Below are 13,766 nucleotides of genomic sequence, written 5' to 3'. Positions count from 1 at the left end.
CTTAGAAAATGTAACAGATCTACTATGGAGACTGCCTACACTACACTTGTCCGTCCTCTTTTAGAATACTGCTGCGCGATGTGGGATCCTTACCAGATAGGACTGACGGAGTACGTCGATAAAGTTCAAAGAAGGGCAGTACTTTTTGTATTATCGCGAAATATGGGATAGAGTGTCACAGAAATGATACAGGATTTGCGCTGGAAATCATTAGAAGAAAGGCGTTTTTCGTTGCGACGGAATCTTCTCACGAAATTCCAATCACCATATTTTTCCTCCAAAAGCGAAAATATTTTGCTGACATCGACCTTCATAGGGAGAAACGATCACCATGATAAAATAAGGGAAAGAAAGATGTAGGTGTTCGTTCTTTCCGCGCGCTTTACAAGATTTGAATAATAGAGAATTGTGAAGGTGGTTCGATGAACATTCTGCCAGGCACTTAAATGTGATTTGCAGAGTATCCATGTAGATGTAGATGTAGAACCGTGCGGACGCCATTATTCGTGCCGGCCGGCGCATCCCAACTCTACAATTGGCTCTACAGTTGTTGGCCAGCATTGGGAGTGCGTCTGCAATGATAGAGACTCTCGCACATTCAAAGAGGTGTTCACGGTGGGTTCCACGAATGCTCAGAGCGGACCACAAGATTCAAAGAAAGGCCATTTCATTTGAATTGTTGGAATGTTTTGAGACCGACGGAGAGACCTTTCTGTCACGGATCTTGACGGGGTCGAAAGCTGGGGCACCACTTTGCGCTTTTATCAGCAGGGAATACATGCTCTCCCGCAACGTTGACGTACGGCCATAGAACGTGATGGAGACTACGTAGAAAAATAGGACATGGACAAGACGTGTTGATGGATATTGTCACCAAATTCTGACTCTTGACAATAAATATGTTCTGAGAAAAAAAAAATGGGGCATTACTTATTGAACGACTATCGTAAAAGCTTTCTTGGATACAATATGACTTCTTGCAGCTAAATTCTTGATGAGCTTCTAAGTCTTTTACTGTTTATTCGATGTTTTCCTTTTGTTAATATGTATTGCTAGAGATCCTCCCCGGCATCGAACAGGTGGCACTAATTGTCTACGACATATGTGGCGTAGTGGTAATAAATTAAGCATGTACACAAACTTTTCTTATGAATCTATCTGTTCGTAAAAACCGTATCAAAATACCTACAGTAGTTCCTGAGATTATCTTTCACATACAGACAGAAAAATGCGCCGGGGAACCCTATTTTTGTTTTTTAAAATAAGCTATGTCCTGTGAAAAAATACAGTTCAAACAACGAGGGTAGTAATGCTCTTATCGAAGTTCCATTTCTTTGATAAGTGTTAATAACTTCGTCGTTTAAACTGTATGTGTTTGTTCACAGGGGCGGTCTTATTTCATGGAGCGAAGTAATGTATATTATTAACGCAGTCAGTGACTGAAAAGAAAAAGACTTAGCTGCTCATCGGTAATTTAACGGCAAGAAGTGTTTTTCAATTTTCAGGAAAAGAAGGCATGCAGTTAGCTTTTTATTACGAGGGATTGGTAGAACGTAATGACTCCCAATTTTTTGTGAGGAAAATCTTACAGCTTCGTAAATGAAACAAACGTTGTTAACATTCCACATCTTTGTTCTTCGTTTCTACATGTCCTGCAGCCCTCTGCCGCTAGAGAGCTCCGGACTTAAGCGTGTAACTTGGTGGTGTGTAAAGTAACTAGTCGTGAGAAACAGTGTGAGGAAATCGAGTTTCGAATTCGAAGAGTTCGTCCACACATGGAGCTGCCTTTATTTCAGCATTACAAGGCCAGAACACATACGAACACTGCGACATTTGCAACCATCCGACGTCTATTATCTTCCATGCAGTTCCGACTTGGACCCATCCGATTTTCATCTGTTTCCGTAACTTAAAGAACACTTTCGAGGAGTTCATGTTGATAATGATGAAGCGGTGCAACAAAGGTGAGGTTGTGGCTCCGTCAACGAAGTGAAACATTCTGTAGTTCAAAAAAATGGCTCTGAGCACTATGGGACTTAACTTCTGAGGTCATCAGTCGCCTAGAACTTAGAACTACTTGAACCTAACTAACGTAAAGACATCACACACATCCATGGTCGAGGCAGGATTCGAACCTGCGACCGTAGCGGTCGCGCGGTTCCAGACTGTAGCGCCTAGAACCGCTCGGCTACCACAGCCGGCAACAGTCTGTAGTGATCGTATCAGTAAACTGGTCTATCGTTGGGAGAAAGGTGTTCGTCGTATAAACAAAGAGGCACGAAGAATGAAGATGTAGATTCTTAAAAATCTTAAAGAGCTTCCACACGAAAAATTCGGAGGCATTACGTTTGAGAACCACCTCGTATTTGTGTTTCAGTCGCACAAGCAGAACCCTTGACGGACTATTTCACACGTCATTACTATCGTTATCAGAAAGATAAGCGTCACGAGAAGAGCATTATTTTAGACAGGAAATGACGCCAAAGAAGGCGTCGGGTTCGACATTCGGTAAACATTTTAGGTTTTCGTTATGATGCCAACAACGTATATCTCACGTAAGGAACACAGGAATTAGATAATAAAGGTAACAGTGCGAACGGACACGTGTGGACAGTCATTTCTCCCTCGTTCAGTACGAGAATGGAGTAGGGAAGAAGACCAATAATGTTGGTACGATGTAGTCCCTGCCACGCACGGTGCAGTGGCTCCTGCGATAAATATGTACACTACTGGCCATTAAAATCGCTACACCACGAAGATGACGTGCTACAGACGCGAAATTTAACCGACAGGAAGAAGCTGTTGTGATATGCAAATGATTAGCTTTTCAGAGCATTCACACAAGGTTGGCGCCGGTGGCGACACCTACAACGTGCTGACATGACGAAAGTTTCAAACCGGTTTCTCATACACAAACAGCAGTTGACCGGCGTTGCCTGGTAAAACGTTGTTGCGATGCCTCGTGTAAGGAGGAGAAATGCGTACCATCATGTTTCCGACTTCGATAAATGTCGGATTGTGGCCCATCGCCATTGCGCTTTATCGTATCGCGACATTGCTGCTCGCGTTGGTCGAGATCCAATGACTGTTAGCAGAATATGGAACCGGTGGGTTCAGGAGGGTAATACGGAAAGCTGTGCTGGATCCCAACGGCCTCGTATCAGTAGCAGTCGACATGACGGGCATCTTATCCGCATGGCTGTAACGGATCTTGCAGCCACGTCTCGATTCCTGAGTCAACAGATGGGGACGTTTGCAAGACAACAACCATCTACACGAACAGTTCGACGATGTTTGCAGCAGCACGGACTATCAGCTCGGAGACCATGGTTGCGGATACCCTTGACGCTGCATCACGGACAGGAGTGCCTGCGATGGTGTACTCAACGACGAACCTGGGTGCACGAATGGCAAAACGTCATTTTTTCGGACGAATCCAGGTTCTGTTTACAGCATTATGATGGTCACATCCGTGTTTGGCGACATCGCGGTGAACGCACATTGGAAGCGTGTATTCGTCATCGCCATACTGGCGTATCACCCGGCGTGATGGTAGGGGGTGCCATTGATTACACGTCTCGGTCACGTCTCGTTCGCATTTACGGCACTTTGAACAGTGGACGTTACATTTCAGATGTGTTACGACCCGTGGTTCTACCCTTCATTCGATCCCTGCGAAACCCTACATTTCAGCAGGATAATGCACGACCTCATGTGCGGGTCCTGTACGGGCTTTCCTGGGTACAGAAAATGTTTGACTGCTGCCCTGGCCACCACATTCTCCTGACCTCTCACCAGATGAAAACGTCTGGACATTGGTGGCCGGGCAACTGGCTCGTCACAGTACGCCAGTCACTACTCTTGATGAACTGTGGTATCGTGTTGAAGCTGCATGGGCAGCTGTACCTGTATATGCCATCCAAGCTCTGTTGACTCAATGCCCAGGCGTATCAAGGCCGTTCTGGGTACTGATTTCTCAGGATCTGTGCAGCCAAATTGGGTAAAAATATAATCACATGTCAGTTCTAGTATAATATATTTGTCCAATGAATACTCGCTTATCATCTGTATTTCTTCTTGGTGTAGCAATTTTAATGGCCAGTAGTGTATTATAGATATAAACGACTCGCTACTATAGTACCTAAAGAAACTTCACTGAAGTTCCATGTCGTGCAACTCAACAACCTGCTGCATCATGTCCAGAGCTTCATGCCATCCCTTCAGATTCATTGGAGTGTTGCAAGCTGACAATAGTGAGTTGGATGTGATCAAGATCTTCTTCATCCCAAGCATTCTGACAAACTGGAAAGCTTGCATGACAGATACTGCCTATGAAAAGTGCACTAGCTAAGAGGACTTAACCAGAAACGTGGCTGATGGCGGAGTCTAGGAGAGTGATCCGTCAACAAATGTCTGGCGGACCGCTATAGCGACTGGTCGGTGCGCCCCGTGTTGCAGGACGGCTCGTTCGTGTGGGACGAGGAGATGCAGGGCATGATGCTGGCGGGCTTCTTCTACGGCTACACGGTGGGCCAGGTGCCGGGCGGGCTGCTCGCCGAGCGCTTCGGCGGCAAGCTGGTGTTCGGCCTGGGCGCGCTCGTGCCCGCCATCCTCACCGTGGTCAGCCCCTTCACCGCCTGGGTCAACGAGTACTTCTTCTTCGCCATGAGGATCCTCGAGGGCCTCGTCGAGGTAAGCGAGCGCAAAGTGCAGCGCCCCTAGTGAGTTGGAAGTATCGGTCCATCAGCATCATCCGCCATGTTGACGTTCTCTGCCGTCGAAGGTCTCAGCTAGACTTTTGCATGCATTATGGCCTTCATCTGTGAGTTTCCACATTGCTCCTACATTTTGTCATCGTCTTTTTTTTCTGTTAGCATTATATTTAAATTCAAGCAATATTGTCATATGATGACATGGTTGGAGACTGTGGCTGTTATTTGAAGACAAATGTTGATGGTGTTGAGACAGCAAGTGCTCAGTGAGAAAAATTTACATGTGCAACGATAAGAATGCAGTGTGAATGGTTCAGAATGGTTCAAATGGCTCTGAGCACTATGGGACTTAACATCTGAGGTCATCAGTCCCCTAGAACTTCGAACTACTTGAACCTAACTAACCTAAGTACATCACACACATGCATGCCCGAGGCAGGATTCGAACCTGCGACCGTAGCGGTCGCGCGGTTCCAGACTGAAGCGCCTAGAACCGCTCGGCCACACCGGCCGGCAAAGTGGGAATGTATTCACATCTCTTGGACTACAAAAACAAACACTACAAACCGACATTTCACGTAAGGCACATCCAATGCAAATCTGTAACGCAACCATGTATGTGGCGTGCTTATAATTATGTATTATTTATATTTTAGGACAATTAATCTGTAAAAGAAACGCACCCCATGTAATGAAAGCATGAAAACCGTCTGAAGATGAATCGTAATGATTCGAAACCGGTAACGGTACCTTTTGAATAAAGGAACTGAAAATAAATTTTAAGTAGGCTGTTTAGGTTTTATGTTGGTAACGCCACGTAGCGCTCTGTATGAAAATCACTGACTGCTGTGTGCAGTCTGTGGCTGGTTGGCGTTATTGAAATATTCTCTATTGTAGTTGGAGGTGAGCCGCCAGCAGTGGTGGATGTGGGGGGAGAGATGGCAGAATTTTAAGAGCGGACGATCAGGACGTGTGTCCGCCAGGAAGAGTAAACTTGTAATACATGACTTTTGAACACTATTAAGGTAAATACATTTTTTGTTCTCTATCAAAATCTTTCATTTGCTAACTATGCCTACCGGTAGTTAGTGCCTTCAGCAGTTAGAATCTTTTATTTAGCTGGCAGTAGTGGCGCTCGCTGTATTGCAGTAGTTCGAGTAACGAAGATTTTTGTCTGGTAAGTGATTCATGAAAGGTTTAGGTTATTGTTAGTCAGGGCCATTCTTTTGTAGGGATTTTTCAAAGTCAGATTGCGTTGCGCTAAAAATAGTGTGTCAGTTTAGTGTTGATCAGAATAAGTAAAGAAAGTAATGTCTGAGTACGTTCAGTTTTGCTCAGCTGTTTGAAAATCAAATAACGTAGAGGTTTATCAGCACAGTAATTCACTAATTTTTCTAAGGGGACGTTTCAAAATTTGTGGCTGCTGGCTGTCTCAACATCATGAAATTTATCTTTAAAGTCATTCTTATACCCGAATGAATGAATGACTTTTAACTATTTTATTGCGGTATTATGCGCTAAAATTGAAAGAGTTGACTAATTAATTTTAAATTAGCTGTAGTAGTATTCTGGTAATAAAAACACTGCATTCACACATACACACGTGAAACACACGTCAGACACACAACAGAAATATTTTCATCGTTGCTTACGGCCTGTAAGTTTCACCTAACTGATACACATACAGTAAGAAAAAAAAATTAATTGGAAAGTCTGACTAATCTGCGTAGCAGAATACTGTAATAAAACTAGAGACAAATAAACTAATATCTGCAGTCAGCCAGTTCTCAGATGGAACTTTTTTCAATATTTTTTATTAAAGATAGCATCATCTCGAGTGATACATTAACCCTCGATTACTCAACTCTCGTAAAATCAAAGATTGCAGTAGGGTATACAACAGCACATTTTGTAGTCCATTAAATTTCGGGCATGCAACCGCGCAATTTATTTATTTATTTATTTTATTTTTTTTTCCGCGGCTGCGTGCCCGAAATTTAATGGACTATTCATTACGCCGCGAGAAGTTGAAAATGCACTGCACATTTTGTACTTAATTTAGTATGTAACATGCCATTGGAGATCTAATAATTGTAATAACTGAGGCATAAACTACAAATTATGAGTTCTTGTGAATAAATTGTGGAACAGTAAACCTTACGATGGTTTAGTAGCAATGTAGCATTTTCCCCTTTTAATGTTCTAGTGTTAGACAGAATCACTTAAAAAAAAATGCATCTCTATTCCACGCCGGAGGGACCCACAGCCAGACAAACACTACTCATTATTATCTTTTCAGCACTCATACCTCTCACAATAAAAAAATAATTTTTACCTTCTTCTTTTCTACCTGCTTAATAATTTATATTTGTTTTCTAAAGTGTAATGAGTAAAAAAAAAATGCTTTTCGTCGTTTAAAACAGACTAAGTTTCTCATTTCCTATCACATATTTTACCGCAGTTTCGTCATCAATGTTTTTTTCTTTTAACGCAATGAAATGGAAAAAACGGTAACAAATACCTTACTACATTTAAACATGAAGATAAATTGAAAAAAGAAAAAAAAATGTATGTGTGGTGCAGCATGTATCTATGTCCAAATTCATCAGCTAACTTTCCGAGAGTAAAATGACATGAAAATTAGGGGTTTCGAAAATGCCAAGGAATTTTAGACATTGCAAGCCATATTTAACACCGAAACACTTTTCACTCGTTCGTGTGAGGGCCTGCCCACGTGGACAGTTTTGTGATCTGACTGCCCTCCCAGAGAACAACACCGCCAGGGAGAGGCTTCCACATTTACAGGCTGACCCAATTGATATCAATAACAAAGCTGACACATTTCGTGCGTCTACAGGTAGAAGCGGAGAACTACATGGAGCTTTGAAAGACAAGACAGAAAGGGAATGATCCTCCTGAAGCAAAAAAATTAATAGAGAGACTGACTTATCGAAGACGGAAATGACGGAAGAAACAACATTACCCTGTTTTACACGCTCGCACAGCGATATTCTGCAGATTTGAGGTCATAATCGTAGAGTTAAGTGGAATACTAATAATGGTGAGTGCAAACTTCGAACTTAGATTTTAAACTTAACTGTTGTTGTTGCGGTCTTCAGTCCTGAGACTGGTTTGATGCAGTTCTCCATGCTACTCTATCCTGTGCAAGTTTCTTCATCTCCCAGTACCTACTGCAGCCTACATCCTTCTAAATCTGCTTAGTGTTTTCATCTCTTGGTCTCCCTCTTCGATTTTTACCCTGCACGCTGCCCTCCAATACTAAACTGGTGATCCCTCGATGTCTCAGAACATGTCCTACCAACCGATCCATTCTTCTAGTCAAGTTATGCCACAAGCTCCTTTTCTCCCCAATTCTATTCAATACCTCCTCATTAGTTATGTGATCTAGCCATCTAATCTTCAGCATTCTTCTGTAGCACCACATTTCGAGAACTTCTATTCTCTTCTTGTCTAAACTATTTATCGTCCACGTTTCACTTCCATACATGGCTACACTCCATACAAATACTTTCAGAAACGACTACCAAAAAGAAATAAAAGAAACACAAAGGAATTAGCGGAATGTGTCGGAAATTGGTAGACGTGTTGTACACTATGTGATCAAAAGCATCCGGACACCTGGCTGAAAATGACTTACAAGTTCGTGGCGGTCTCCATCGGTAATGCTGGAATTCAGTATGGTGTTGCCCCACCCTTAGCATTGATGACAGCTTCCACTCACGTAGGCATACGTTCAGTCAGATGCCGGAAGGTTTCCTGGGGAATGACAGCCCATTCTTCACGGAGTGCTGCACTGAGGAGAGCTAACGACATCGGTAGGTGAGGCCCGGCACGAAGTCGGCGTTCCAAAACATCCCGTACGTGTTCTGCAGGATTCAGGTCAGAACTCTGTGCAGACCAGTCCATTACAGGGATGTTATTGTCGTGTAACCACTCCGTCACAGGCCGTGCTTTATGAACAGGTGCTCAATCGTGTTGAAAGGTGCAATCGCCATCCCCGAATTGCTTTTCAACATTGGGAAGCAAGAAGGTGCTTAAAACATCAATGTAGTTCCGTGCCGTGATAGTGCCACGCAAAACAACAAGGTGTGCAAGGCCCCTCCATGAAAGACACGCCCACACCATAACACGACCGCCTCCGAATTTTACTGTTGGCACTACACACGCTGGCAGATGACCTTCATCGGGCATTTGCCATACCCACACCCTGCCATCGGATCGCCACATTGTGTACCGTGATTCGTCACTCCACACAACTTTCTCCACTGTTCAGTCGTCCAATGTTTACGCTCCTTACACCAAGCGAGGCGTCGTTTGACATTTACCAGCGTGATGTGTGGCTTATGAGTAGCCACTCGATCACGAAATTCAAATTTGATACTGATGTAGTTTGGAATTCCTGTGTGATGGTCTGGATAGCACCTATTACACATTACGACCCTCTTAAACTGTCGGCGATCTCTGTCAGTCAACAGACGAGGTCGGCCTGTACACTTTTGTGCTGTACGTGTCCCTTGCTCTAAGGCGCTGCAGTCATGGACTGTGCGGCTGGTCCCGGCGAAGGTTCGAGTCCTCCCTCGGGCATGAGTGTGTGTGTTTGTCCTTAGGATGACTTAGGTTAAGTAGTGTGTAAGCTTAGGGACTAATAGCCTTAGCAGTTAAGTCCCATAAGATTTCACACACATTTTTTGACCCTTGCTGTACGCGTCCCTTCACGTTTTCACTTCACTATCACCTCGGAAACAGTGGACCTATGGATGTTTAGGAATGTGGAAATCTCGCGTACAGACGTATGCCTCAAGTAACACCCATCACTTGTCCAAGTTCGAAGTCCGTGAGTTCCGCGGAGCGCCCAATTCTGGTCCCTGATGATGTCTAATGACCACTGAGGTCAGTGATATGGAGTCTGGAAGTAGGTGGCGGCATAGTGCACCTAATATGAAAAACGTATGTTTTTGGTGGTGTCCAGATAGTTTTGATCACATAGTGTACATATATAGACAAACAAATGATTATAATTTCAGAAACATTGGATAATTTATTCAAGAGAAAGAGCTTCACAGCGCCTTGGTCCACCTCCGGCTGTTATGCAAGCAGTTATTTGGCTTGGCATTGATCGGTTGAGTGATTGGATGTCCTCCTGCGAGATATCGCGCTAAATTATCTCCGTTTGAGTCTTTAGATTGTGAAAATCCAGAGCTGGTGAGAGGGCCCTTCCCATAATGTTCCAAATCTTCTCAATTGCTGGTTAAGCATCAGAAACTCTCCGCATGTGCGGGCGGGCATTACTTTCTGAAATGTTGCCATGAAGGGCAACAAAACGGGGCGTAGAATATCGTCCACGTCCCACTGTGCTGCAAGAGCTACGCGGAAGACAACCAAAGGAGACTTTCTATGAAAAAAACAACACTCCACAACATTTCTTGTGGTTGTCGGACCGCATGGCGGACTACAGACAGGTTGGTAGACCACTGCTCTCAGGGATGTTCCGAGAAACGTCTTTGGCGTGGAATCTCACTGAACAGAGTATAATTGTCTTCAGTGATGAATCCGTTTCGAACTGAGCCGCGACGACCAGCGAAGACGAGAGTGGTGCTGGACTCAGCGCGTGCCCATACCATAAGCCAGATTTTGCCAGACGTTGTCATGGTTCGTTGATCTGTTACGGATATGAGTATTATTTAATGCAGCATAAGCATTTCCGCGACATGAAGATGCCTGGCACTGGGGACCGTTATTGACCAGCGCTTTCTGCCATACAGTGCTACAGTTGGTCTTCAAGTGTATTCTCATTTGGTTGTCACACAGCATTTCAGTGAGCTACCGCCCTAGCTCCCTCCTAACAACTGACGCTGTCATCATTTTGCACATGCTAGCTAAGGTATTGGAATAAGCCAACATTCCTTACATATCCATCTTTAATTTGAAGTATTCCAACAGTAGCAAACGTTTCTATGTACTCTATCGGAGCTCAGACTGACGGAGACGATCATATTGCACGTGGGTCTGCCGCTGCAGTTTCGGTCTTATTGAAGCAGCAGTCGTGACATTATTAGCACAGAGCAAAGACAGAAGTATGTTCTGCTGCAGATGATGATGTACAAGACTCAGCAGCGTCATGTGGTCAGCAAGTCATGCTTTGTCAGACTGGATAAAACGCAGGGTGCAAGTGTTATCCAACTCCACATCCACAGGCGCGAGACGTCTGGGTGCAGAGTTGGCAAAGTTTACTGTAATGGCTTGATTAAAAATTGTCTTTAATTAAAAGATGTTGTAAAAAGCTCGTAAAAACGAATGCCTTTACAAACGAGTTCTACAAGAAGCTTAAAAACAAGTGTAATACATAGGTGAGTTCGGATATTAAAAACGATATCTGTAAACTTCGAGGTAAAATGTTGTGAGCTAAGCTTTTATGAAACTTAAAGGAACTTAAACAAAAAAAAAACCACAAGGAATTTACTCATTAGTACTATCGGCTATTAATTGTATCATGTCCTTTAAAGAAACCACACTGACATGCAGTTGTGAAGGATTAATGTAAGGTGAAAATATGGCATTTTAGGATAGACATGTGTTACAAAAAGCTTTTGAGCTGATCCAATTAGTAATTAGTAACTGAGGCAGTAAACTATGTTTAATATGAAACTTCCTGCAGGATAAAAACTGAGTGCCGGACCGAGACTCGAACTCGGGACCTTTGCCTTTCGCGTGCAAGTGCTCTGCCATCTGAGCTACCCAAACACGACTCACGCCCCGTCCTCACAGCTTTACTTCTGCTAGTACCTCATCTCCTACTTTCCAAACTTTACAGAAGCTCTCCTGCGAACCGTGCAGAACTAGCACTCCTGAAAGAAAGGATATTGCGGAGACATGGCTTAGCCACAGCCTGGGGGATGTTTCCAGAATGAGATTTTCACTCTGCAGCGGAGTGTGCGCTGATATGAAACTTCCTGGCAGATTTAAACTGTGTGCCGGACCGAGACTCGAACTCAGGACCTATCCTTTCTTTCAGGACTGCTAGGTCTGCAAGGTTCGCAGGAGACCTTCTATAAAGTTTGGAAGGTAGGAGACGAGGTACTGGCAGAAGTAAAGCTGTGAGGAGGGGCCGAGAGTCGTGCTTGGGTAGCTCAGATGGTAGAGCACTTGCCCGCAAAAGGCAAAGGTCCCGTTTTCGAGTTTCGGTCTGGCACACAGTTTTAATCTGCCAAGAAGTTTCATATCAGCGCACACTCCGCTGCAGAGTGAAAATCTCATTATGTTTAATATGTTTTAGAGATTATGCAGGACGAGATATTTACTCCTTCATTGAAGAAAAACAAAAATAACACCAAATTTGTTTACGAGTTATCGATAGCTTAATACTTACTCAAACTGAGAAAGTAATGTTTATGAATTCCAACAGGAAAGAAGCTACTTGCCAAACATGAGGTTTAAGGAATGTTTTTTCAATAAACAGCAAGATACATTTATGATTAGAACATATCTCCTTGAAACGGCTGTCCCAAAGATACCTATTCCGTTATCGTATCGTAGCCTTTAACTACTATAATAATGTGCAGCATGTCTCTGAATGAAGAAATTGCTTATACACTGATGGGAAAAAAATCGCACCACGAAGGCGGAGTTGTGCGAAATAAAAGAAATTTGGTATGCCCTGAAAGGTGATGTCTATTCTAATTTCTCGCCAATTGCATAAGAGTGGCGCTAGTAGCGCCACTATGAAGACGAAAATAATATTACTTTTAAGTACACACTGTAACGACCGTGAACGTTAGTTACCTTTGAAATTGGATGTGGAGAATTGATGTTCGTCAGGAATGCCTTTAAGGCAACAAAGACGCGTTATCAACACCTCATTGAGTTTGAAAGACGTAGTGTAACAGAGCTGATTGTTTCTTCTGCGATATTGCAGAACGACTTGTCAGGAACGTTGTCACTGTACATGACTGCTGGCAGCGGTGGTCACGTGAATGTAGAGTCCAGGCAGACCAGACTCCAGACGGGCACGTGGCACTACCGTGAGGGAAGACCGTCGTGTTTGGCGTGTGGTTGTGGCACATCTTACTGCATCCGCAGCAGCAATTTCAGCGGCAGTTGGCACCACAGTGACACAACGAACCGTTACAACTCGGTTGCTTCGAGGACAACTACGAACCAAACATCCTGTCGCATGCATTCCACTGACCCCAAACTACCACCATTTGCGACTTCAGTGGTGTCAAGCGAGAGCTCATTGGAGAGTAGGAGGGAGGTCCGTGTCTGATGAAAGCTGTTCCTGCTCAGGTGCTAGTATTGGCAGTGTATTGGTTAGGAGGAGGGCAATCAGTCTGTCAGTGAACTAGACACTTTGGACCTACACCTGGGGTAATGGTCCAAGGTGCGATTATGCATGACAGCAGGAGCACGATCTTGGCTTTCGAACACATTCTGACTACAAATTTGTGCGTCAGTATGGTGACTCGAGCTGCTCAGCTGTCACTCATAAACAACATTCCAGAGGATGTTTCTCAGATGGATAACGGTCGTCCACATACCGCTGTTGTAACCCAAGATGGTCTACAGAGCGTCTACTTGTTGTCTTGGCATGCTAGACCACCAGCTCTGTCTCCAGTCGAGCACATATGGTGTATAATCGGACGACAACTCCAGAGTCATTCACAAACAGCATTAACTGTTTCTCTATTGACCGACCAAGTGCAACAGGCAGGGACTCCGTGCCACAAATTGATATCCGGCATGTGTACAAAACAATGCATGCACGTTTGCGTGCTTGCATTTAGTATTCTTGCGGTTGCACTGGTTATCAACACTTGTACAAATTTATTCGCTTCGCGCCGGCAGCGCTAATTCGGATTACTTCGCTTGTCGCCGGCCGCTTGTCCCCTTCCCGTTGATGACAAGCTTCAAACACATTGACTTTTGCGCACTTTAATTTTCCGGAAATCCTCTATTTTGGTGTATCGGTCCACAAACTTTCCACTTCTGAAAGTATTCGTATGGAGTGTAGCCATGTATGGAAGTGAAACATGGACG

At 44.0% G+C, this 13,766-nt stretch overlaps 1 protein-coding gene across 2 annotated transcripts in view; it reads left to right on the top strand.

Moving 5' to 3' along the window:
• The window catches only part of LOC124789584 (sialin-like), a 121,880-nt gene that overhangs the window by 40,144 nt on the left and 67,970 nt on the right, over positions 1-13,766 (top strand). For both annotated transcript variants that reach the window (XM_047256991.1, XM_047256992.1), the window contains one exon: positions 4,459-4,692. In XM_047256991.1, coding sequence (XP_047112947.1) covers positions 4,459-4,692 — 234 coding nt within the window. The remainder of the gene's footprint in view (positions 1-4,458; positions 4,693-13,766) is intronic.

This window comes from Schistocerca piceifrons, chromosome 3, assembly GCF_021461385.2.
Source record: "Schistocerca piceifrons isolate TAMUIC-IGC-003096 chromosome 3, iqSchPice1.1, whole genome shotgun sequence".
In the NCBI taxonomy this organism is placed as follows: Eukaryota; Metazoa; Arthropoda; class Insecta; order Orthoptera; family Acrididae; genus Schistocerca; species Schistocerca piceifrons.
Note: the sequence above shows the minus strand (reverse complement) of the source record. Positions and strands in the feature narration are given on the sequence as shown.